This window comes from Antechinus flavipes, chromosome 3 (genome assembly GCF_016432865.1).
Source record: "Antechinus flavipes isolate AdamAnt ecotype Samford, QLD, Australia chromosome 3, AdamAnt_v2, whole genome shotgun sequence".
Lineage (NCBI taxonomy): Eukaryota > Metazoa > Chordata > Mammalia > Dasyuromorphia > Dasyuridae > Antechinus > Antechinus flavipes.
In genome coordinates, this window is record NC_067400.1 from 604,979,589 (window position 1) to 605,006,349 (window position 26,761).

A 26,761-nucleotide genomic window follows, 5' to 3' on the forward strand; every position below is an offset into this window, starting at 1 on the left:
AGGATTTAGAGTCTGCTCTCTATCTGTATAGAAGCTGTCAAGGGTTAAAGTCCTCTTCAGCTTCTTGCTCATTCTGTCTATTAATCAGAGACAAACTACCAAAGAAATACAGAAAAAACTGGAGTCTTTCTTTGGGGGGGGGGGGGCTGGGTGTGTTATCGAGCTTCCTCTACAGACTGCAGGTGGCAGCAGTGAGGCACTAGCAGGACTGTGCTGCGCCTGCGCTCTGAGATCCCAAAGCGTGCTGAGTCACTGAGGGGGGGGAAGGGGGGGGCGGCCAGGTCCTGAGAGACTCCAGCTGTTTGCGGTTGTATTCTTCAGCCCCGGTGTTTTTAGCTTCTCTGCTGGGCTGTTGACTTGCTGCAGGTTCCAAACCTGTAGCGAAGCTCTCCCCGCAGAGACGGCTGCGATCACTCCCCACCCCCTCTCAGCTCTGCTCCCGTGCTCTCACTGCCGCTGCCCTCAGCCTGCGCCCGATCTAAAACCGCCCCAGCCCTCCAGTAAAGACAGACCTTTCTTGGCGGATCTCAAGGATGGCTTCTCTTGGTAACTATTTGTGGGTTTTTTTCAGTCAAGCATTGATTCAGAGGCTTGTAATGAAGTGGATAGTGAGAGAAAGCGCGGAGCTTATGCAACTGTGAGCCTCCTCTCCGCCATCTTCATCTCATTTGAGTCTTACAAACAATCCTGGTATTCCTCTCTTTTTACAGCTGGAGAAACTGAGGCAAACCTAGGTTAAGTGACTTGACCAGGTCACGCAGCGAATGGTGTCAGGGGCCAGATTTGAATTTGGGCTTTAGGCCAAGCACTAGCTTCCTCAGTGGAGTATTTTTGTTCAGCTCTTTCAGACTGTCCATCCATCTGTCTTTCTATCTGTCTATCATGAGTATTTTTTTGCTTGACTAATTTTAAGGAAAAAAATAAGTTTTTTAGTAAGTTACCCTATCCTGGGTTTTTCCTTAGCAAGGATACTGGAGTGCTTTGCCATTTCCTTCTCCAGCTCATTTTACAGATGAGGAAACTGAGGCAAATAGGGTGAAGACTTGTCCAGCGTCACAGTGTCTGAGGCTGGATACCTGACTCCCAGCCCAGTACTTTATACCCTGCACCACTCAAAGGCTTAATGAATGATTGCCGATCGACTTACAGACTGAGCTGGAAAATTGGACTCAGGAAATGGACTGAGCAACTCAGCATCTGGCTCGGCCCAGTCCCGGCCTGAAGTTGGCAGAGGCCCCGCGCCGGCCTGGGGGAAGTTACGGCATGTGTGTTTCCTCCCCGGGCCACAGGTGCACGGTCTCGGGAGCGGCGGCCGGCAGTGCCGAAGCTGGAGGAGCCCGGGGGACTGGCTTTGCCGCGGATGCTGAGCCAGCCCCGAGAACCTGGCTCCCTCTGCAAGCCTGGCTCGAGGCAGTCTGGCATCTCCCCACGCCGGCTGGAGCTGCTTAGTCAGGGCATTCTCTGCGGGTCACTCGCTGATCCTTGGCAAAGTCATCATTTCACACTTCAATTGCCATTTTATGGACTGTCCCCAATAATCTGAACCTGATTTTTTCCTGGCCCAGAGCTACTGTATTTACTCGCTCATTCCCTCACCAATTCGCTCTTCAGCAGATATTTATCGCAGCATTGAGTGGAGGGAGGGAAGAGGCTGTGGGGGGAGGGTATCAATTATTCAGGTATATTGTTCACATATGGCATCATTTGAGGCAGCTGGGACCATCATTTCCTTCCTGGCAGAACCTCTGAGGGCTTGGCATGAGCAGGGGAAGAGGGGTTAATGGTAGTTAAATGCTCTTCTGTCTTCTCTTAGTAAACAGGACCATTCCCAGTTCTGCTGCTGTTTCCACCAAGATTTAAGAAGTGCCGGTCGGTCTGTCTGTCTCTCTCTGTCTCTGTCTCTGTCTCTCTGTCTGTCTATCTCTCTGTTTCTCTGTCTCTGTTTCTGTCTCTCTCTCTCTCTCTCTCTCTCTCTCTCTGTCTCTCTCTCTGCCTCTGTCTCTCTGTCTCTGTCTCTGTCTGTCTCTCTCTCTGCCTCTGTCTCTCTATCTGTCTCTCTGTCTGTCTCTCTCTCTTCCTCCCTCCTTTCCTTCCTCTCTCCCTTTCTCTCTCTTTCTCTCTCTCTCTTCTCTCTCTCTTTCTCTCTTTCTCTCTCTCTCTCTCTGTTTCTCTCTGTCTCTGTCTCTCTCTCTCTGTCTGTTTCTGTTTCTCTGTTTCTCTGTCTCTCTTTCTCTCTTTCTGTCTCTGTCTCTGTCTCTCTGAATCTCTCTCTCTCTTTCTCTGTTTCTCTCTGTCTCTGTCTCTGTATCTCTGTCTCTCTCTCTGTCCCTCTGTCTCTCTGTCTCTCTGTCTTTGTCTCTCTGTCTCTGTCTCTGAATCTCTCTCTCTCTGTCTCTGTCTCTGTCTCTCTCTCCATCTATCTATCTGTCTGTCTGTCTACCCATCTATCCATCCAGCAATCCATTTATCCATTGAATGTATATGATGAGCCTTATGTTTAAGTTTCTTTGCTTGATTAATTTTTAAGGAAAAATAAGTTTATTATATCTTTAATGTTCCAAGTCATAGTAATGGAAGATGAGTTAGAGGCGATGTGGCTAGATAAGCAGTTTCTATAAAAAAGATCTGAGAGCCTTAGTGGACTACAAGATCAGTCATGAATGAATGACAGATCATAAGCTCCCTCAGCCCAGAGACAGGGAGAAAATAATGTTCATCTCTACCTTTTGGCTTCCTTCAATTCTCAACAAAAAGCATACCTTGTGCAAGAGGCCTTCCCCAATCCCTCTCAATTCTAATGCCTTCTCTCTGTCGATTATTACAACTTTACCTCGCCTGTATTTTGTACACAATTGTTTGCATGTCGTCTCCTTCATCAGATTGTGAGTTCCTTGTCAATTGCCTTTCTTTGTATTCTCAGCACTTAAAGTACCTGGCACATAGACGGTGCTTAATAAATACCTGTTTACTCTGGAGTCAGAGGGTCTGAGTTCAAATCCTTTTTTCCCTTTGTTTCAATTCTTGGGGACTCCATTTCTTCATCTGTAAAATGTGTGGGGAAGGGATTGCACTCAATGGGCTATGAGATCCCTTCCAGGTCTACATCTGTGGTGCTATGATCTCAGGACAGCTTCCCTTTTGTCTTTGGATCTCAATCATCACAGACAGTGCTTGGCAGGTGGTTAGTGTTTAATAAATGCCTGTTGATTTGATTGAATGATGAGGCTTTGGTCCCAAAAGAATTAACCTTCTTTACTTTGGTGTTAATTAAAGAGACGAGGGGCAGAATTAAAGAGATGGGACTAGACGGCCTCTGGATTCCTTTCTCCTTCTAGAGCTAAGACCCCGTGGTTCTGTGACAAAGTGTCTAGAGTGGAAAAGGTGCTGATCCTGTGCCGTCATGCCCCAGGCAGGCTGCATCCGCAGTGCTCCGCTGAGCCTTGGGTGCCTCGCTTTAGGAAAGATATAGACGAGCTGGCTCCTTTCCAGAAGAGCCGTAAAAATGGCTTTATTCGGGCAGAGGTTGGAGAACCAGAGATATTACGGAGCCGGTGGATAGAATGCTGGGCTTGGAGGTTGGAAAACCTGTGTTCAAATCTTGACTTAGCAACTAGCTAAGACTCAGGGGTCCTCAAACTATAGCCCACGGGCCAGATGCAGCAGCTGAGGATGTTTATCCCCCTCACTCAGGGCTATGAAGTTTCTTTATTTAAAGGCCCCCAAAACAAAGTATAGTCCGGCCCTCCAACAGTCTGAGGGACAGTGAACTGGTCCCCTATTTAAAAAGTTTGAGGATCCCTGAGCTGCTAAATGATCCTGTTCTAATCACTTATAGGTTTCTTTATCTTAAAGAGAGGAGACTGGACTCGATGGTTATTGAGAAGGTCATTAAGTTATTAATGGTTATTAAAGCCCCTTCCAGGCCTGATTTTGTGATCTAATCTAGAGGGTTACCCTTTGCCGAGTATATGTCATAGAGGAGATAACTGTTGATGTGAGGGTCGTACCACACTGCTATCCCTCTGACAGCTGAGCTTCTCTTCATCAATTATTCTGAGTTCACCTGTTTAACCACAAAGAGCTGAGTTTCAGAGAGAACTGAGGTAGACATCAACAGCACAGCACCACCAGTGTAGACCTGGAAAGGACTGAATTCATTTATTCCAATTCTTTTTTCTTTTCTTTTCTTTTCTTTCTTTCTTTTTTTTTTTTTTGCAGCTAAGAACACTGAGGTAGATCTCTCAGTGACTTGCTCAAGATCAAAAAGTATCTTAAGGCAGGAATTGCACTCAGGCCTTCCTTCAAGTCCAGCATTCTATCTACTGTTCCACAATGCCTCCAACTCATTTTCATGGCTCTAATAGTAGGGGAATTTTTTCTTGGATATTGGGGAAAGACAGCCAGCCATCTTGATCATTTTGATTCCATTGCAAACCCAGTATTAATATGTCGTCGTCGTCTTCTTCTTTCTTCTTCTTCTTCCTTCTTCTTTGTCTTCATCCTTCTTCTTCCTTCCTTTTCTTCTTCTTCTTCTTCATCCTTCTTCCTTCTTCTTTGTCTTCATCCTTCTTCCTTCTTTTTTGTCTTCATCCTTCTTCTTCCTTCTTCTTCTTCTTCTTCTTCTTCTTCTTCATCCTTCTTCTTCATCTTCATCCTTCTTCCTTCTTTTTCTTCTTCCTTCTTTTCCTTTTTTCCTTCTTCCTTCTTCTTCCTTCCTTTCTTCTCCTTCTTTTTCCTCTTCTTCCTCTCCTCCTCCTCCTCCTCCTCCTCCTCTTCTTCTATCCTGCTTTCATTCATTCATTTATTCTTTTAACCGGTGACTGACTCTCCCCCAATATGGACTTTAGAACTTGGATTTTGGAGGCAGAAAAATTCAGGCGATCTTCCAGGGAATGAACAGCAATCTCAGTGACTTTTTGCAAAGCGGCTGTGCTGAGGTTAGTCTCCAGGGGGTATTTTTCTTAGGGTTGCTAAGTTCAGCGGAAGTTGAGTCTGTCTTGACTTTTAGTAACCGAACTCCAAGGAATGTGCCGAACAGTACAGCCCTCAATTGAAACGAGATCCCACACATCCTCTGCAGGGGACACAAGCCACTTGCTGTTGGAATACCTTCAGTACCACAGTTAGGGCCTGACACAAAACCCCTTAAGGCTTCTCCACCTATCTGCTTCCAGCCACGCGGTCGGATGCTCCCAAAAGGGCGTCCCCGGGAGGGAGAGATCTCTCAGGGTTCTAGTCCAGCCTCCTCCTACAGAGATGAGGCAATTGGTGCCGGATCACTCAATCAACAAGCAAATATCAAGCACTTACTATGTGACAGGCACTGTGTTAAGGCTACAAGAAAAAAAGAACGATTTTGAAGTCATATTCTAAAGAGATGCAGCAATAGCTTTCTAAATGTGTATATATACATATGTAAATATGTATATGTATATAAATATATATACACATATATGCATATGGTTATAGATATGTGTATATATTTATATATACATACATGCACACAATATATATACACACAGTATGTATACACATGCACATATAGACAGAAATAACACACATATACACAAAGCACATATAAACAACACAATACACAATATACATACATGTACATACAGACCTGCATGCCTGTGAAAGTACATACACATACAAACAATACACACAGTGCATATATATGTGCATGTATACACAAATATATATACACATACAGACATAGATATCTGTGTGACCTACAATACACAATATACTTATGCAAATATACATGTATACACATGGTACAGATATATGCATACAATACATATACACACAATAAATCTATACACATACATGGATATTCATATATAAATCATGATCTGCATTCATGTGTACGTGTATATATACATATACAAAACACAAGATACAAACACACATGTGTCTATACACACAATACACATGCAAATACACATACATGCAACACACATGTAATGTATACATAATAGACATAAGACAATATCCATATACTTGTATACATGCAGTTCTTCATTCATGTGCATGTGTGTACACACATAGAAAACACACACATACAAATATAGATACATACATATATATGTGTGTGTATATACATATACACATATACATATGTATGTATCTACACTCATTTACAAACACACACATGCATGCAGTGTAGACATATACACACCTACAATACAATACACATATAATTACATGAACACAATTCTTCATGCTTGTGCATGTGTGTATATATACATAAAACACATACATACACAGATGTAGATATGTATATATATACAGACTATATATGCAAATACACACATACATGCAGTGTATACATACATATACATATCCATATACTTGAATAATACAGTTCTGCATTCATGTGCATGTCTATATATACATATATAAAGCAAACATAGATATAAATATGGATGTATATATACATATACAGTACATATGCAAACGCCCAGCACACATGCATGCAGTGTGTAGTACATATACATACACACAATACAATACACACATTTTTGCATACATACATTTCTGCATGCATGTGTCTGTGTATATATATATACACATGTACACTATACATATACATATATACATACGCAAATATATACATTCAATACATATTTATATACCCTTATAATGCACATCCTACAGGTGATATATGCACTGTTTGTGGGTACATACATGCACACCTGGACATACACACGGGCATGTATGCATGCATACATAAGCATACAGAGTATTGGAAAAGGCGAAGCAGCTTCAGGTCCCGGGGAGGCCTCCTGCAGCCTTGGAGCTGAATCTCAGAGGACGCTGGGATGTTCAGAGGTGGAAGTTCAGTGGGAGAGTATTGCAGGCATGAATGGGGGGAGGGGGCAGGCAGAGCACCTGAAGTGCAGGGGGAGGAACGCACCTGCTGCAGCCCCTAGCTGGACTCTGGTGTCCATGGGAAGCACCGGTGTCTGAGGAACCTGGACGTGTGCCTCTGACCCCACCCCCGGACTTCTTTCTGTTGCCCCGTACTCACGCCCTCCCTTCTTTAGGAGCTTACCTGGGCAGCTTACTGGCAAGTAGGTAAAGCAGCAGGCCTGAAGTCAGGTAGACCTGACTTCAAATCTGGCCTGTTTGCCTCAGTTTCCTCATCTTTAAAATGAGCTGGAGAAGGAAATGCTAAACCACTTCAATATCTCTGCCAAGAAAACCTCAAATAGGGTCAGGAAGAGTTGGTCATGGATGAACCACAAATTCTGTGTGAGCCTGGGCAAATCACCTAAAATCTCCAAGCCTCGGTTTTTCTGTCTATAAAAGGGGGCTAAGAGTAGCACCTGTCTCACAGGGATGTTGTGAGGATTAAGGCATGAGGTGTTTGGAAACCTCAGAGCTCACATGAGCCATGATTTTAATCTTGATTCCGGTCCCGGACGTACACATGTTCTCAGAAATCACAGGGCTCCCTTTTTCTCAGCCCCACATCTCCTTCCTCCTTAACCTGGCTTTCTGCCCTGGACGGGAATGCTGTGGCCTGGATGTGAGTGACGAGGCTGGGACCAGTCTGGGTTTTGAGGAGACGGTAGCACCACAGAGAGCACATTGGGTTTGGATTGAGAGCCTGGGTTCTACTCCTGGTCCTGATATTTATCAGCCGTGCGACCACGGACAGGTGGTTTAATGCCTTTGGGACCCTGTTTGCTCATCTGTTTAATGAGGCGATTGGACTGAGCAGCTTCCAGGATTTGCTCCTACTGTAGATGGCTAAGCCTGTGGATCTCAGGAAGGTGAAATGCTAGAAAGCTCCAGTGCTCAGAATTCAGGACCTAGCCGTCCGTCGAAGAGAGTCTTCAGAAATCTGGAAGAGGGATTAGACTCGGACAAGCTCGAGAAGAGTGGACCAAGATATGGGGAGACAGATGTAAGTTCGATGTCAGGAAAAAGCCTCCCAACAATTAAATCGGGCTAAAAGTGGATCGGACTGCAGGTGAGTAGGGAAAGGGTTTGATGTAAGGTTGAATTGCAAAAGTGCTATTTAAGCCCAGGTTTTCATTTTTTTTTTTTCTTTTGGTGGTTTTTTTTTTTTTCATTGCGACACATTCCTGGTGCTCCAATCCTTACGTGCTCTGAAAGAACCAGACAGTTTGAGCATATGTGACCCAGGCAGGGCAGGTCCCAGCCTGTGGCTGGATGGCAGACGCTGGGATCTCTACAGGGCTCCCAATCCTGGCATCTGCCTTTGGCCTCTTGTCTTGGAACCAGACATCTCAGGTTGGCTTGGGAAAGCTGCGAGACTCAGCAAGTATCTGGGGCTTTCCCTCTTCAGGAGGACCAAGCATAGATGTTGGCTCTCAGTGGAGGGACTAGCGGCTGGCACTGCCAGCTGGGGTGAGCGTGAGGTTCCTTCCTCAGATCGAAGGGGAACTAATTTGTTCCTTCTGCAGCTTTAAAGCACTTGGTGTGGCTAGATGGGTCAAGGCAAGGGTGACCTCCAGGGAAAGATGTTTCTGTGGGCCGAGACGGTCACCAAGGGTCTCCAAAGTCGCACGTAGCTCTGGTGATACGATCAGGAAAAGTGAGGATAAATATTTGCGGTGGAAAGGACCTGATACTCGTAACTCTGCCAAATGTTTTTAGCTGCTGTGTCAGTTGCGTTCTGGACGAGTGGTTTCATGTCCTGCCAAAGTGGTATTTTTAAAACTACTTTTTAAAGTTTCTCTGTTTACACTTGTATGGCTGTGCGTGCACACACACACTTCCAGGAAAGAGGCTCACCAGTGGCTTATTGATTTACTTATTTGTTTGTTGGTTCACTGTCCTGTGGGAAGGGACTGTGGCCCTTCTCTCCTGCCCCCTCCTGGGGTTTGGGGTTCTTGCCTGTTAAAGGGAGTCATGGGTCTCATTGGTGGCCACTCCCTGACTGAGCCCAAAGCCACTGTCCCCTTGGCTTCCTTTCCTTAGGAAGTGAAGGGAGGGTGGTGGGTTGTGTACTTGTTAGGCTGTTTTGTTACCTGGAGACATGCTGTTCTGGAAACACAGTCCTGGACAGACAAGGACGGACGTGTGCAATCACTCCCAGGGCCACAGCTTTGTCCTGGAAACCACTGGAGTGCTTTGTTTATTGAGGTTGACAATAGCTCTTCTACCACTTGAAAAGGCTTCCTTGGTCCTGGGGTATCCTGAGTTTCAATGGTAGCACGCAGAGGTCATTCCATTCATTCTCTCCTCTCTCTGTCTGTCTGTCTGTCTCTCTCTCTTTTTCTCTCTCTGTCTGTGTCTCTGTCTCTCTCTCTCTCTCTTTTTCTCTCTGTCTGTGTCTGTGTCTCTCTGTCTCTCTCTCTGTCTCTCTCTCTGTCTGTCTCTCTCTGTCTCTCTGTCTCTCTCTCTCTGTCTCTCTCTCTTTTTCTCTCTTTGTCTGTCTCTGTCTCTGTCTCTCTGTCTGTCTCTATCTCTGTCATTCTTCGTTTCATTCTCTCTTTCTCTGTCTTTCTTTCCTTTCCCCCTCCTTCTCTCTCTCTCTCCTCTCCTTTCTTTCCCTTCCTCACTCTTACTTTTAGTCTCTTTTTGAGTTCTTCCTTCTCTGCTCTCTCTTTTTCGCTTTCTCTTCCTCCTCCTCTTCTCTCTTTTAGTCTCTCTTTCAATTCCTTCTCCTCTCCTCCTTTCCCTTCTCTCTCTTTCTCCTGTCTTCAAACAGAACCCTATAAACCCCTCCCCACACACAAACACTGTAAAACTTGCTATTCAGGGAGATGAATTATGTCATCAAAAAATTTGGATTGGACACCGAGCATGTTCTGGGCTCTGTACTTGATGTCTGCACTACCTTGCCAATACTTCAAGCTCTTTGACTTCATGAGTATGAGTATGCCCCGAGAGGTAACATATTAAACAATTTCATCACAGTCACATCATCTAACCTGTATCCAAAAAATAATTGGTATTAGAATATACCCAGGAAATGTTCATCCAGCCTTTCAGTCAGTCAAAAATATTTATTAAGGGCTGACAATGTGCCAGACAATATGGTAGGTGCTGAGGATACAAAGACAGAAAGGAAACCGTCTCTCCCCTAAAGGGTTTGTATTCCATCAGCCATCATGTGTTTAAATATATGTAATTCTTTTTTTGCTTGAAGACTAGAAATGAGGAGAGATTTTTCTACTTGCTATCTACTGCAGATCAGATCTTGTTTTGGAAAAGTTTAATTGTTGGGGAGTTATTGTTTTTTCTTTTTTTTCCTCCAGACATTAAATTCAAATTTTTTCCTTTGCTACCTCCTCTGCTTGCTTCTGGTTCTGTTTTTTGTGATTTAGCAGAGCAGAATTCATCTCTCCATTATGAGACAGAACACTTATCCTGCCCTTCTCCTACTGGGCAAACATCCCCAAATCCTTCTATCATTCTTTTTCACTCAATAATCCTTTATTAATTAAGTGCCTCTACAGGCTTGGTGCTATATATGCTAGGTGACAGGGAGACAAAGGAAGAACCTGAAATAATTCTTGACCTCAAGAACTTTCCATTATAGTTATTGTGATGAGATAGATAGAACTGGAAGGGATCCAACCTCCATATTTTTCAAATGAGGAAACTAAGGCCTAGGGAGGTAAAGTGACTAGTCAAAATCACAAAAATAGTATCAGAAATGTCATTTAAACCATTTGGATAACAAATTCATAGTTCATTGCTCATCCTGTTCCCAAAGTCTTTCTGTTATGCCCTGAATAAAAGTATTATGGCCAGCCCCACTTCCTTTCCATTAGGACTGGAAGAATTGAGTCAGGAAAAACCCTGGAGCTCCGATCAGCTTTACATATCATAGCGTCATAAACTCCAAGTGCATTATCTTGGATTATTCCCCCTCAGCTTGAGTTTTGCCCCTTGCCTTGCTATCTCTCATCCTCAACAGTCCTATCTTTTTTTTTTTTGCATAAATCATTTTTTATTATAGCTTTTTATTTACAAAACATATGCATGGGTAGTTTTTCAACATTGACTCTTGCAAAACCTTCTATTCCAACTTTTCCCTTCCTTCCCTCCAGCCCCTCCCCTAGGTGGCAGGTAGTCCAATACATGTTAAATATGTTAAAGTATATGTTAAATATTATATAAGTATACATGTTTATACAGTTATCTTGTTGCTCAAGAAAGATTGGATTTAGAAAGAAGGTAAAAATAAACCTGAGAAGGAAAACAAAAATGCAAGCAAACAACAACATAATGAGTGGAAATGCTATGTTGTGGTCCGCACTCATTTCCCATAGTTCTGTCTCTGGGTGTAGCTGATTCTCTTCATTACTGAACAATTGGAATTGGTTTGGTTCATCTCATTGTTGAAGAGAGCCACGTCCATCAGAATTGATTATCATATAGTTCTGTTTCTTTCCTGGGATTATGGCCCACCCAGTGTCCTCACCCCCCCTTTTGTGCCTTTGTTTCCTTTATAAGATTATATACTCAGGTTATATATTCTGTTTGCAAACCCTAGTTAGTTAAAACCCTATATGAATTCCCTGCCTCAGTTCCTTGTGGCAGGAATGATTTGGACGTGAGCCCCATCTGGTCGGCTAGCCCAAAGTTTCCACATTAAAAGATTAAAAACCAATCTGCCTTGCCTCAGTTTCTCTAGTGTTACATTTCTAGCTCAAAGGAATTGGCCAGAACTCACATTCCAGTGACATGACCTTTCAGAGTCCAGGTTCATCTTCTTGCCATGATAGAGGACCAAAGATGGTCATTAGTGGGATGGATTTATTGGTATGAGCAGGACTGTTGAATATAGAAGATCAATTTTCATTGAATTGAGTCGATATAGGAGACATATAAGAGATGATCTGAACTTCCAAGTTGCTTTCATTCTGGTGGAGATGGAGAAACAAAACTAATACTATACCCAGAGCCTGAAACACAAAAATACTTAATAAATGTTTGCTTAAGTGATATAAATTTTTTAGTGAGCAATACAGGAGAGTTTTCAATTTGAAACCTATGATATTAACTCTAAGTACTTTGGGAGAGCAGTGAAAGATTGTAGTAATCATGGGATGTCCAGGATGGGAATGGGAAAAATTTGGATAGTAAAAATGGAGGGATAAAAAATATGGATATTCATCTCATAGGGGAAGAAACCTCAACATTAGATAGAAGTGGATTAGTACTGTTCTGTTTTCCTGGTTTTATTAAGTCTTTGTCATGTGCACTGTTTTTTAAAATTTTATTTTATTTAATAATAACTTTATATTGACAGAATCCACACCAGGGTAATTTTTTTTTACAACATTATCCCTTGCACTCGCTTCTGTTCTGATTTTTCCCCTCCCTCCCTCCACCCTCTCCCCTAGATGGCAAGCAGTCCTTTACAGTTAGATATGTGGCAGTATATCCTAGATACAATATATATTTGCAGAACTGAACAGTTCTCTTGTTGCACAGGGAGAATTGGATTCAGAAGGTAAAAATAACCCAGGAAGAAAAACAAAAATGCAAATAGTTCACATTCGTTTCCCACATGTGCACTGTTTAAATCCCACATTAGAGCAATCACCCCAAAAACAGTTTATCAGAATCTAAGGTCAGGCAGTGTCATTGACTGTTTACTATACTGGACTCTGGTCATTGCTGTGTCTCTAAGACGTGAACGTCAGATAAAATTTCTTAGAGAACCTAAAAGAGGACGGTTTATCACACTAAAAGTTACTGACTGATGGATGCTGGGCATTTCTCCTTAGGAGATAATTTTAATTTGAAGATGACCACTGTCATCACTTTGAAGGTTATTGGGGGGAAATTTCCAAATCAAAGACCTATTTTGATACTATGGGATTATGGCATATGATCTATTTGTTTATATCTAACTGAATATGCATTTTGCACTTATCAACCTGTGTTTGAGATAGAAGAGGACTTCATTTCAGGAAAGGAGCTAGGTGAGAAGCCAGATTAAATCAGATTAGAAGACCAAGACTTATTCATAGAAGACTTCTAGAACTGGAGAAGTATATGAAAGCCGATAGATTTGGCAGGAGGTGGGTACAGTTGAGGAAGAGGCTCAGTTGTTGAGTGGGGAACTGATCTGATCAGAGGAAAGCTTTGTGTGAAAGAGCGGATTGGAGGAAAAGACTTCTGCCGTGCTCCCTAGTGCCACTTAGTGCTCGAGAGAAGAAAAACCATTAAAGGCTTGCCTACATGGCTTTCAGCTTAAAGCCTAAAGAGATAAAACCTTCAATAACTTTGTGGATCCCATGATTAAAGGGAATTGCTTCAGTGAAAGTAGGTCATAATGCCTCAAGGACAGACCTGGGTAGGTCTGTAGACCCTGGTATTAAGGAGACTGTTATTCAAAAGTAGGCACTTAACTATGCTTAATAGTTTCATGAATCAGAGAAGTGACTTTGTCTCACAGCAGAGAAGACAGTCTCCAAGAGAAGAAATCCTACCAGCAGGTGATGGATGGCAGACTGTGCCTTAAAACACCCCAGTATCCAGGTCTATTGTCCAGAGTTATGAGTCTCCTTGGACATATGGAATTCTCTCATGAGTTTTGTGTTCACTCTCCTCCCATGGATGCAAGGGTTGGGAGATTGGGGTCTGAGTTTATGGATGGACAGCCATGCTTTGAATATATTACTCCTTTTGCCTTCTACTTAGTAAATGCTGTGTTGTGATTATTCTTGCTTTCCCTTCTTGTTTGGTAAATAGTTCATGTTTGAGTTAAGGATCATTGTGACTAATCTGTGAAAATAGAAAGTTTGCTGGTTGGAGGCTCAGGAGTTATGTCTACGAGCATTTCCCTTTTTTTGAGAGTTATATCTCGAACTCTGAGGGTGAGTTATAGTAGCATGGTAATAGAGGCTAGCCTCTCTTTTGGAAAAATTTGAACAAGGCTATTGGTATTAGTGCAAGTTCAAGTAAATAAATCGAGGGGAGAGAGATGGAGAGAAGAAGGGAAAGAGAAAGAGATAGAAGGAGAGAAGAAGGGAAAGAGAGAGAGATGGAGAGAAGAAGAAAGAGAGAGATGGAGAGAAGGGAAAGAGAGAGAGATGAGAGAAGAAAGGAAAGAGAGAGAGATGGAAAGAAGAAGGGAAAGAGAGAGAGATGGAGAGAAGAAGGGAAAGACAGAGAGCTAGAGAGAAGAAGGGAAAGAGAAAGAGAGAGATGGAGAGAAGAAGGGAAAGAGAGAGAAATAGAAGAAGGGAAAGAGAGAGGGATTGAGAGAAGAAGGGAAAGAGAGAGAGATGGAGAGAAGGGAAAGAGAGAGAGATGGAGAGAAGAAGGGAAAGAGAGAGATGGAGAAAAGAAGGGAAAGAGAGAGATGGAGAGAAGAAGGGAAAGAGAGAGAGATAGAAGAAGGGAAAGAGAGAGATGGAGAGAAGGGAAAGAGAGATAGAAGAAGGGAAAGAGAGAGAGATGGAGAAAAGAAGGGAAAGGGAGAGAGATGGAGAGAAGGGAAAGAGAGAGGGATGAGAGAAGAAGGGAAAGAGAGAGAGAGATGGAGAGAAGAGGAAAGAGAGAGATGGAGAGAAGAAGGGAAAGAGAGAGAGATGGAGAGAAGAAAGGAAAGAGAGAGAGATGGAAAGAAGAAGGGAAAGAGAGAGAGATGGAGAGAAGAAGGGAAAGACAGAGAGCTAGAGAGAAGAAGGGAAAGAGAGAGAGATGGAGAGAAGAAGGGAAAGAGAGAGATATAGAAGAAGGGAAAGAGAGAGGGATTGAGAGAAGAAGGGAAAGAGAGAGAGATGGAGAGAAGGGAAAGAGAGAGAGATGGAGAGAAGAAGGGAAAGAGAGAGATGGAGAAAAGAAGGGAAAGAGAGAGATGGAGAGAAGAAGGGAAAGAGAGAGAGATAGAAGAAGGGAAAGAGAGAGATGGAGAGAAGGGAAAGAGAGATAGAAGAAGGGAAAGAGAGAGAGATGGAGAAAAGAAGGGAAAGGGAGAGAGATGGAGAGAAGGGAAAGAGAGAGGGATGAGAGAAGAAGGGAAAGAGAGAGAGAGATGGAGAGAAGAAGGAAAGAGAGAGATGGAGAGAAGAAGGGAAAGAGAGAGAGATGGAGAGAAGAAAGGAAAGAGAGAGAGATGGAAAGAAGAAGGGAAAGAGAGAGAGATGGAGAGAAGAAGGGAAAGAGAGAGAGATGGAGAGAAGAAGGGAAAGAGAGAGAGATGGAGAGAAGAAGGGAAAGAGAGAGATATAGAAGAAGGGAAAGAGAGAGGGATTGAGAGAAGAAGAAAAAGAGAGAGAGATGGAGAGAAGGGAAAGAGAGAGGGATTGAGAGAAGAAGGGAAAGAGAGAGAGAGATGGAGAGAAGGGAAAGAGAGAGATGGAGAGAAGAAGGGAAAGAGAGATGGAGAAAAGAAGGGAAAGAGAGAGATGGAGAGAAGAAGGGAAAGAGAGAGAGATAGAAGAAGGGAAAGAGAGAGATGGAGAGAAGGGAAAGAGAGATAGAAGAAGGGAAAGAGAGAGAGAAAGAGAGAGAGATGGAGAGAAGGGAAAGAGAGAGAGATGGAGAGAAGAAGGGAAAGAGAGAGATAGAAGAAGGGAAAGAGAGATAGAAGAAGGGAAAGAAAGATAGAAGAAGGGAAAGAGAGATAGAAGAAGGGAAAGAGAGAGATGGAGAGAAGAAGGGAAAGAGAGAGAGAAAGAGAGAGATGAAGAGAAGGGAAAGAGAGAGAGATGGAGAGAAGGAGGGAAAGAGAGAGAAGAGAGAGAATTACATAAAGACAAAAAATGGAAGTACATATGTACATGTATAAGTATTTTTTGTTTTGCTCTGTACCCAATGATTTCTTCTGTTGGGGGGGTTTCAGTTCTCCACACCAAAAATGTCAAACTTGTTACCTTCAGAGTCCCCAACCAAATTAAGTGTAATTGGGAAGTACTTAACAAAATACATAAATAAAAATATAATACAACTGAGATAATGTTAATTTATGGTTTTCTAAGTCAATATGAAGGCTTCAGGATCTATTTCTTTTGAATTTGAAAACACTTGTCTAACCAGTGCTTGCTGATTACAAGAGAGTTAAGAGAGTTACTTGGACACTAAGAGGTAAAGTGACTGGCCTAGAGTCTCTTAGCTACTACTTGTCAGAGACAGAGCTTTTGTGCAGTTTTCCTGACCCCAAGGTTGACTTCTATGCAGCTCTCCCACCTCATCTATGGAACTACGTCCAAAATAAATACTGTATAAGATCATTTTGGAGGGTTGTTTAGAAGCTGGTATACAGTTGGGATTTATTAAAGACTTCAGATATTGTCTGGTATAAGCTTTTATGGAAACTTGGGATTCTCAAAGACGGCTCATTTCTTGAATGGGTAACTGTGTGCAGATACTGCAGATGGAGTTTGGAGCAATAAAAACTTTAGTCTTGTTGGATCAGAATAGTGTAGGAAGGAGACTGAGGAATAATGAATGTGGACAGGTAGTTAAGGGCCAGTTTTTGGAGGCTCTAAATTTAGCCCATGAATTGAAATTTCATTTGGCAATTTTAGGTAACTGACTGAATGGGTAGTTCCTTTCCCAGAGACCCTTGCACTAGGGGAAGAAGGAAGACTCAGCCCCTAAAGTCTTCCTTCCAAACGAATAAATAGCCCTGGCCAGAGTTCTGGGGTGGCTCGGTTTCAGAAGCGTCTGGCACTATTCCAAAGGAAGTCAGACTTCATTGAGGTGAACGCCAACCTCGTGAAACAGCTTCCCCCCAATATTCCACAGGTAGGATTTTATGAGCACCTAAAATTCCATCTCTAGTGCCTCCCCCCACTCTGCTTGGCCCAGGGGCAAATGCTCACGTGGGCTGGCTGCTGTCCCTCCTACGGCACCATGGTATCTTTACCACTCATGTTTGCCACGGGGCACTGATGAAAAAGTCTGCTGTCCCCAAGTACTGCTGGGGGGGGGGGATTCTGGCAGAGGGGAAAGGCTTTGGACATGGAATATCCTGGGTTCGAATACCAACCTTGCTGTTTCAGAGCAGTGTGAATTTAGTTAAGTCATTTCCTTTCCCTGGCTCCCCCTTACTTGCTCAAGAAAATGAGAATTTAGGACTTGATGATGTTCCTGGTTTCTTAGCGATCTCCAAAGTCCTTTTGACTTTCTCATCTATAAATTCAGTGATCCTTGGGATCAAGAGCCTCGGGCAGCTTTTCTGAGAAAGGATCCTACGATAGGGAAATCCTTTAAGGAAGGTCAGGTGGTACAGATCAATAGGCAAAGCATTGGATTTGGGGTGGGGAGGCCTTTGCTTAGAATCCCAGCTCTTGCTGACCTTGCACAGATCACTCCGGATGTCCTCAACTGTAGAATCAGGCACTTCATAAGATTCCATCCAGAGAATCCATTGATTCTGTACTCAACCTGGAAAATGATATCCGATGATACTGGTGATCTCTCTCAGAGATCTCCCAAGTTGTTGGGAGAAGGGGGAGGAGGGTGTAGAATAACTGGGATTTACTAAATGGGGCAAAGCAAATCTTAACTAATAACAGTGACCAAGAGGAACACGAGGTTGTCGGTGAGGATTGGCTTTTGACTTTCCAAACTCAAGGTCCCCCTCCTGCCTACGACAGGCGGAATGGAAACTGGAAGGAGAAGCAGCACTGAAGCCGGCCTGGAGTTTACCCTTGGGAGTCACAAGGTCGGGAATCTTTGGCAGGAAAGGTGATTTAGCCCATCCCTCTGCCTCCAGATTGAAGGGCTCCTTCCCTGTCCTAGACACAGAGAGAGCCATTCTGCACGCCCAGGCCGCGGAGGAAATGGTCTTTGGGGTCCAAACATTGCTTCTCCTCTGTCCCATCAGACCCTTTCTCTGAGGTCTTCTCTGACAAACTACGTCGGTCTTCTCACTTTGCAAACTCTGACCACACTTGCAAGAATCCCAGAACTTTAAATTCTAAAGGGTCCTTAGGGCAGAGAATATCAGAGCTGGAGGAGATCTTTGAGTAGAGAATCTCAGATGTGGGAGCGACCTTAAAACATGGAATGTTAGGACATAGAATGTCAGGTGTGGGAGGGACCTTAGAACATGGAATGAAAGAATTGGGAAGGCCCTGATGTGGGAATGTGTGGGAAGAACCTTAGAACATGGAATATTAGTCATGGGAGTGACCCTAGAACATGGAATGTCAGATACGGGAGGAGCCTAAGAATATGGGATATCAGACAAGGAAGGGACTTAGAATATGGGATCTCAGATGTGGGAGGGACCCTAGAACATGGGATGTCAGACAAAGAAGGGACTTAGAATACGGGATGACAGAGTTGGAAGGCCCTTAGAGCACAGAATATCAGACATGTGGGGAACCATAGAACATGGAATGTCAGACAGGGAAGGGGCCCTGAGACCCAGAAAAATAAGATCCGTGGCCCAGAGTCACTCTGCTTGGAAGTGAACTGGGCCAGTCCGGCACGGCCATCCTGCTACTCATCTAATCCATCTATCGTCTGGGCTCTTGCGTTTAGTGGTTGCTTATATTGTTTCTCACGCTGTTTCATTTGCATTAGTCTCGTCTCCCCAGATAGATTGTGAGCCCCCCAAAGGCCATAACTGTACTTTATTGGACTTCTTTATCCCCCTGCAAGCCTGCAGATGTCTAGGTTCAACAAAGAACTTGGGTAATTCTGTTCAAAAAGCCCGTCTTAATTAAACCCCTGGTGGTTAGTAGTGGAGGCTGCCCAGAGAGGATGAGGTAGGTTTCGCTGCCCTCCACGGGGGCTTTTAAATCGCAGCGAGTCCCCAGACGTAGACAGAGGCAGCCGTGACTGAGAGCTGGGGACTCGCTCCATCCGGAGGCTGGTCTGCACGGCGCGGCTAGCTTTCATGGGTCTCCCAAACCGCACGTCTTCCTTGTCCCACTCCGGAGGCGGCGGGTTCTGGGAGCGGAGGACCATAGATTTGGAGCTTCCAGAATCCCTCCGGCCCGGCAATAACACAACGGAATGGGAGAGTGGGCGTATCAGACCTTGGAATGGAGAGAGCGGGGCGGGGGGTACCCACAAGCGTCTGGCCTTTTGGTAAAACAGATGAGCAGAAAGCCAGAAACCAAAGCTCAAACACCGGGGAGCAGGCCCCACGTCTAGTAATTGTGAACAGCCAGACAGATTTCAGTTCTAATGATGCTCATGGATCGTCTAGGACCTCGGAGCTGGGGATGGATGCGACCTGGCTCCTTATGGGAAGAGTACTGGATTTGGAGTTCAAGTGGCCTGTCAAATCCTGGCAAGTCCCTTAATCAGTCTGGGCTTCACGGTGCTCAACAATAAAGCCTTAAATGAGATGAGTTCTAAACCATCTCCCAGGTTAAATCTACCCTTCATGATGCTGGGGACATGACAGAAAGTCTTGCTCAAGTTCACACAGGAGGAGAAAAGGGCAGAGCTGGGACTTCCGAGAGATTCAGACCCAGAAAGGGTCTTGGAGCCATGGAGTCCATCCCTTCTTTTTTTTTATTGTTCTTTATCCCTTTTTTAAAATTATAGCTTTTTATTTACAAGTTATATGCATGGGTAATTTTTCAGCATTGACAACTGCAAAACCTTTTGTTCCAATGTTTCCCCTCCTTTCCCCCACTCCCTCCCCCAGATGGCAGGATGACCAATATATGTTAAATATATTAAAGTATAAGTTAAATACAAAATATGTGTACATGTCCAAACTGTTATTTTGCTCTACAAAAAGAATTGGACTCTGAAATATTGTGAAGGAAATTAAAAAAAATGCTTGCAGCAAAAATATAGGGATTGCATCCCTTCTTTTTACAGATGAGGAAACTGAGGTCTGAATAGGTTAAAGGACTTGCTCAGGGTCACACATCTAGTAAGTATCTGAGGCAAAATTCAAAGTTGGGTCTTTCTGTTTTATCAGAGTAGTTTTTCCATTTTCGTGCTCCTTTGGATGCATCTGTCTCAGGCAAGGTAATAGTTCTCTTCTCCCTCCTTCATTAACTTCCCCCCCGCTTCTTTTTTTTCCAGGACTGCTTATTACACAGACTATCGGCAGGTATACAACATGGAGTACCAGACCGTCTATAAGTGTTGCCCGGGATGGTACCAGCTCAGTAACGATGAGGGCTGCCTATACCGTAAGTCCCCTGGCCCCTGCCCTGGGATCTGCTTCATATTACCTTTTCCCTCCCTCTCCATTATGCCCCACGTCCCCTCCACCTTGCAGCTGCGGCAGACACTATAAATCTCCATCTCATAAAAGAGAGTTTCTAATGGGGGGAAAACATTCCCTCCAGCTCCTCCAGACACAGTCAGATTTTTTTTTTTTACCCCGGGCTTTATGGAACTTCCTCACTCCAACATGAAAAGATTTCCAGGGTCTGTTCACTCGCTGACTTGGTTTGCCAAAAACTATTAAAAATAAAATAATAAAACACAGGAGTAAAAGAAAAAAACCCATAAATTCCCCAAACACCCGTCCCTGGCAAAGGCTGTGGAAAGAGTAAGCTGGGCTCCGATCAGAGCTGTCACCATGTAGAACATGACTTGTTGGCTGTGAATGGCGGGGGCTCTGCCGACGGGATTCCATCTTGGCCAAGACGCTCGCTCCTGTTCTCCCTCGTTTTCTTCACGTCTTTCAGATGGCACCGGGACTCTGGCCTCCCTGAGCTGAGCAACCTGTTGTGACAGTTTGCAGCTGGCAGACTTGGGCTGGAAGCATCAGAGCAGATCCCTGCCTTGGTCTCGCACCCGGGACCCGGATCTCCAGTTGGTTCTTGCATTTGGCTTCCCATTTTGCCCAAGTAACACTCGAGTCTAGCATAGAACAGTGCAATTAACTCCCCTTTGAATTTGGGAGGCAGCAGCCTCCCATAAAGGGTGAAGGAAAATATTCTAAAGCTCCTCCCTTGATTTTGTGGGGCTAAATGTTTCAGAGGGATAAGGATCCTCAGGCATGGATCTCCCATAAGGCAGTGCAGTGGAGTGATAAAGAATTCTAGATTTGAACTGGAGACTCTGTGTTCAAATCCCAGCTCTACTGTTTAAGAGCTTTGTGACCTTAGGAAGGAAAGGAGAAAGGGGGAAAAAAAGTATACATTAAGCACTTACTAAGTAAGGAAAAAAGCAAGTATTAAATGCCTACTATGTGCTAAGCTCTCTAATTAATGTAACCCTCTCTGGTTATGGATTGGGATGGATGTAGGGAACTTGAGCATAGTGTTACGATTTGAGGTTTTCTTTGGAAGAGCACCAAAAATTTTTGCATATCTCCTCTTCTCCCCATTTCCCTTCAAATTTTCTGGGCATATGCCCATTATTTCCAGGTAAACACTATAATTGAGGATTTAAATGCTACCATCAGTGGATGGATGCATTAATCGCTCACCTGTAAATGGCAGATAAAGCTGTACGGACATGATTCCCGAGCCATGGGGATTTGTTGTCTCCACCTGGTTTTCCTTCAGGATTTCCTTCTCCATCATCTCCAGGAATTTTCATCCTCTGGCTGATGACTGGATTTAAAACAATCTCACTACTAGCAAGGACCTCAGAGCCTTCTAGATTAATTCATCTTTCAAAACACAAGTTTGTTCTAGGATATTATGGCCAGTGATTATTAGACCTCCTCCTAAACATCCTATTGGTGTAATCAGTAAGCATTTATTAAGTGCCTGCTGTGTACCAGGTGCTATATCAATCAAAGATAAAAGAGAAACAATTTTTGTTTTCAAGGAGCTGACATTCTATTTTTTTATATTTAAAAACATACTTTTATTTAAATTATGTGATTAACAATATACAATAAATTTTAAAAAATATTCAGAGGAATATTCATAGGAAGAGAACATATTGGCATTGAAGTGACTCATTCCAAGAACTTATGTCCATATCCTAAATTTTAAAAAAAGTCCAAGTAAGAATCAGAAGGACTGACATTCTATTAGTGAGACAACATTTGCACTCTAATGCACATGCAAAATAAATTTGAGGTGCTTTTTGAGGGGGAGTATCAGGAAAGGCCACATGGAGAGTGTATGATTGATAAGAAGCTAAGAGGCAGAGGTGAGGAGGGGGGCGTATTCCACACATGGGGGAAAATTGTCGTATTTGCAGAAACACTAAGATGAAATGTTGCATGCGAGGAAAGGCAAACAGAATGATCTAGATAGAATTTAGCAGTCAAGAAAGGAAATTAAATCAGCTGGAAAGAAAGGTTAGACTCAGTTATTAGGGCATTAAATGTCAAATACAAGTTTAAAAAATTTCAAAATAGCAGAAAACTATCAGAGTTTATTAAACAAGGGAATGACGTAGTCAGATCTGTCTTTGGAGTGTCATTTTGGGCCCTTTGTGGAGAATGGATAACAAAGGGGAAAGACTCCAGACCAATCAGGAGATCAGTGCTGCAATCCAGGTGAAGGACAAGAAGAGAAAATGAGATATTGTGAAGGAAGAGTGAAGGAGGCTTGGCCAATGATTGGATAAGCTGAGACTGAGGAAGAGGGAGGAGGCTCACTCACGAGAAACCCACAGCTTCTCGCTCCTCTCTGGACACTCTGGTTGTCAGGGAGTTCTTCCTGATAGTGAACCTCACTCTGCCCCTCACTCTTTCTGTCCTCTGGGGCCGAGCAGCCCACAGCTAATCCCTCCTTCACAAGGTAGCCCTTTAGATGCTTGAAAATAACTATCAGGTCCCTCCAGTGTTTTTGCCTAGCTAACCATCCTCCATTTCTTTCTCATAGGAACCACTCAATTGACTCAGTAGGGGAACAGTCCCACTCTGTGGTCTTCCCATCTCTGAATATTCTCTAATTTGCCATTATCTTTCTTAAAATCTGGTACCTGGAACTGCACATGGCTATTATCCTCCTGGGGCAGAAGATGGATGTCCTATCATCTCTCTCCTTTTGCAGCCTAAGATTCCATGGCCTTTCTTGGCCGCCATCTTGTATTCTTGACTTGTATTGAGCTGGCTTCTACAACCTGAATAGCCAGATCTCCCTTGTGTTGTTCAATAGAAAGAATGTTGATTTTGGAGGCAAAAGACCTGGCTCTGTTCCTTATTACTTGTGTGATAGGTGAGTAATCCCTGAATCTCAGTTTATTTATCTGGAAGATGAGACATTTGGGTGGGATGGCCTTGAAGATCTGCTTCTAGGTTTAAACTTATGAAGCTACTTTTAAATATTTAAAAATATCTTTTATTTTCATATTGCCCTTATTTCTAAGTGTATCCATCACTCAAAGAACCATCCCTGCATGTAGCCTCAGGTAGAGCCAAATGACCACTTGCCAGGGATGCTTTTGGGTACATGTAAAAAAGAGAAGTCTTTCGAGCTCTCTTTCATCTCTGAGATTCTGTGATAGCTACGAGTTTGGGGTCCATTTGTCTTTAGTTTCTTTATATGTCAAATGAGGATGATCAACCTGGTATAGTCGATAGGGCTCTAGGAAATCTGGCTTTGCATCCTGCCATTTAAAACCTGTGTGACCCTGGTCAAATCCCTTAGTCATTGTAGGGTTCCTCAACTGCAAAAGGAGAACAGTTGGACTTAATCATTTCTAAGGCCCAGCTTTAAATCTATGATCCTGTGATTGATTTTCTGCCTAGTTCATATAATGCAAAAATTTTAATGATGTAATTATTACATAATATTTATAAAAATACAATTATAAATCTAAATAAATTATATAAATACAATTACAAATATAAATAATTACATCATCATTATATTATATTATATAATTACATTATAATAATACAATTATAATATAAATATAAAGTAATAGATTACAGCATGGTTCTTAGAAGCATCTGGCTAGCTGGACTCCATTTCTTCTTCTGATAGGTAGAAGTGGAACCTTGGGTTGTTTTTGAGGTCCCTTTCCCCTGCTTACATAAAGAAGAGTGGAGGATCAGTGGGGAATAGTTGCCGGGTCTGGGGAAGATGATACCATCCTCCTGCCACATTCAAGAAATCAGCACATATGTCAATGGGACTGTTCCCCTGCTGAGCCAATTGAGTGGTAGGCTTGCCCGTGAAATTAATTACTCCACATTATGTAAAGTGAGCTTGAGCAGGGCAGAAAGATAACTAGAAGCCGGGAAATTATTCGCTCCGTTTTTACCAAGCTACGCTTCTACTCCCTGGAAGAAATGACCAGCCCAGCTGGATGGAGGCCTTCCAATTCTGGCTAATTTCATGGTTAGGAATTGATGGCTCAGCTCATTTTTTAATTAGAATTAGGAGATGTGACACAAAAAGGGGCAAATTATAGCTGTGACAGGGCCGTGCACAAAGGAGATGGTGACCCTAACCCAGAGATTGCCGACCGCCACTTCCTCTTGGGGAGAGTCAAAGGTATCTGGGTCTCTCCGTAACCTGACGCTGGTGATCCTTGACCCCTGTGGCTGGTGAGAAATACCTGGGGCCCAGCTTGCCCGGGGCCGGGGACCTGCTCTTTCATCCCTTGCTTGGGCTCCTACCAGAAAAGTGGATTTTTAAGCTCCTTCTTTCCTTTTTGGTTCTCATTTATCAGAAGGATGAGAGAGGACTTTCCATACAAAAGATAACTTGTGGAAGGGATGGAGGTGGCGAGGACATTGCATGCATCCAGAGATATCTTGAATTTCAGGCTGACAAAAAGGGCAGGAGTGACTGCTTCCCCATAAAGGGAATGATTCTGTGGAGGGAGGGAGAAATGAGAGGACCCTCCAGTCAGTCACCAGACAAGGGAACTGCCACGGGGAGGTGAATCCTTACCAGAGTGCTGACTAGCTTTTGTCCATCTCTGCAGAAATGATGTGGTGGGGAATGGCTGGGGAATCCATTCCCAGACAGCCCCGGCCTCTTCTGCAGAGGGAAGTCCCAGGGGCCTCTGCAGACAAAGCTTAGTGCATATTTCTGTCTTCCCAATAGGCCCGTTGCTGATGAGCTGTGAGAACGGGTGCTTTCCCCCTTTATTCTGCCTGGATCTCGGTGCCCCTGATACTTCCTCTGTTGTTTTTTTAAATTTTTTTTTTTTTTTTTTGCTTAGGGTGTCTGAGAGGGAACAAAAGGGGTCGTGTTTAGTTGGGGGAGGAGTGGGGATGGAGAGGACAGACATCAAAGCCTGTCATTTCCGTTGGGTGGCCAGGGATTCCAGAGTTGGGCCAAAGGTGTATCATATAACCAGTTCAAAATAAAAATTAGGGTTCAAGTAGTGGGGAGGGGAAGGGAGAGGGAGAGCGGAGACCAAGAGAGGAGAGGAAGTGTTATTTATGTTTCATGGTGAGAGGTAGCCTAGTGCAACATTTCCTTCCAGGGCCCATTTCCCATCTCTATGTCTTAGGTTGTCTCCCCATGGTGGAAGTGTACTCCTGTCTCACCACTGCCTCTTAGAAGCCCTAGCTTGCTTCGGCACTCAGCTCAAAGGCCAGCCCTTATGTGAAACCTTTTCCAAATTTCCCAGCAGCTATTGTATCTCTTCCAGGGAGATGTTGGTAAATGTTTAACAACTGGCTTTACTCCCCGACTGCCAAACCTACCCTGGTATACTTTTACATTTAACCTGCATTGTTAACATTTTCTCCATCACTGTCCAGACAATCAACAAACTAATACAGTGGTTCTCAAACTTTTGTTTCAGTATCTTTATCCTATTAAAAATATCTCTCCAAAGCGTTTTTGTTTATCTGGGTTATATTTATAGACATTTACCATATTGGAAATAAAAACTATTTTTGAATTTGTAGACCCTCTAAAAGGGTTTCAGAGATCCCCAGGATTCTCTAGACCATACTTTAAGAACCACTGAACTAATAAATCAATCTCTGATTTATAGAGTTTGCAGATTTCCCACAAATAAATGTTTACAGTAAAAAATTTAATAATCTACTCTTATGGGCAGGCTTTGACACCTCTCTGCTCCCTTTCCCCAGTTATCTTGTATTTCCTTTGCTTTATATACTTATATGGAGGCACATTATTTCCCCAAGTTGATTGTGAGCATTTTAAGAGTAGCAACAAGATTTTCTTTGTCTTGTATTTCCAGCATAGTTCCTGGTAATTAGTAAGTGATTAATAAATGTTGTTGATTGATTGACTCACAGTCAGAAGGTAGCAATAGGCCATCTGCAGAAGGTATCTGTATAATGTAACTGAAAAGTGGCTGGTTGGGTATGATTGGCCATGATGGATAAGAATTTGAGTCATGACTGAAATGGTTAAACAACATGGATTACCCTGCGTGGAAGTGATGGACTCAAGATAAAAAAAGAGGATGCCTTGATGATAGAAGATAGATGAAGCCATGGAGTCACTAGCCTGAACTAGAAAATCATTCAATCTAGTGGTTCTTAGACATTCTTGGCTCTAGACAATCCTCAGGGCTTCTTCTCAAAATCATGGTTCTAACTGTAGACAATAAACTATGGAGGACTACTTTATTTATGGTGAAATAAAGTTCATCAACCCCATTGAGTATTCCTGAACTAGATTAACTCCCTTATTTTACAAAAGAGGAAATTAAGGCTTCTAGATATTATTGGATCAGAGATATAAAGTAGGGATGGATCTTTAAAGCTATTTACCTGAATCCTCCTCTTTTTACAGATGAGTAAACTAAGGTTTAGAAATATTAAATGACCTGATGGGAAATTAGCAGAGTTGATATTTGAGTTCAGGTCGCCTCTTTTCCATTTCCAGGTTTCTTCCCACTATTCCCCTTGCAAATGACTTTGAATCTTCCCAGCATCCAACCAGGGTATCTTTAGCTCTGGTGGGGATTTTTCTTTGGCTAATCAAACGATCACTTTGGAAACATAATCAGCAATGAACCAAGTATGTCTGTACATCTT

General features: G+C 43.2%; 1 protein-coding gene across 1 annotated transcript in view; it reads left to right on the forward strand.

Annotated features, from left to right (window-relative positions):
• MEGF6 (multiple EGF like domains 6) overlaps nucleotides 1-26,761 on the forward strand; it is a 388,067-nt gene that overhangs the window by 45,308 nt on the left and 315,998 nt on the right. Inside the window, exon 3 of the mRNA XM_051988745.1 lies at nucleotides 19,948-20,057. Coding sequence (XP_051844705.1) covers nucleotides 19,948-20,057 — 110 coding nt within the window. The remainder of the gene's footprint in view (nucleotides 1-19,947; nucleotides 20,058-26,761) is intronic.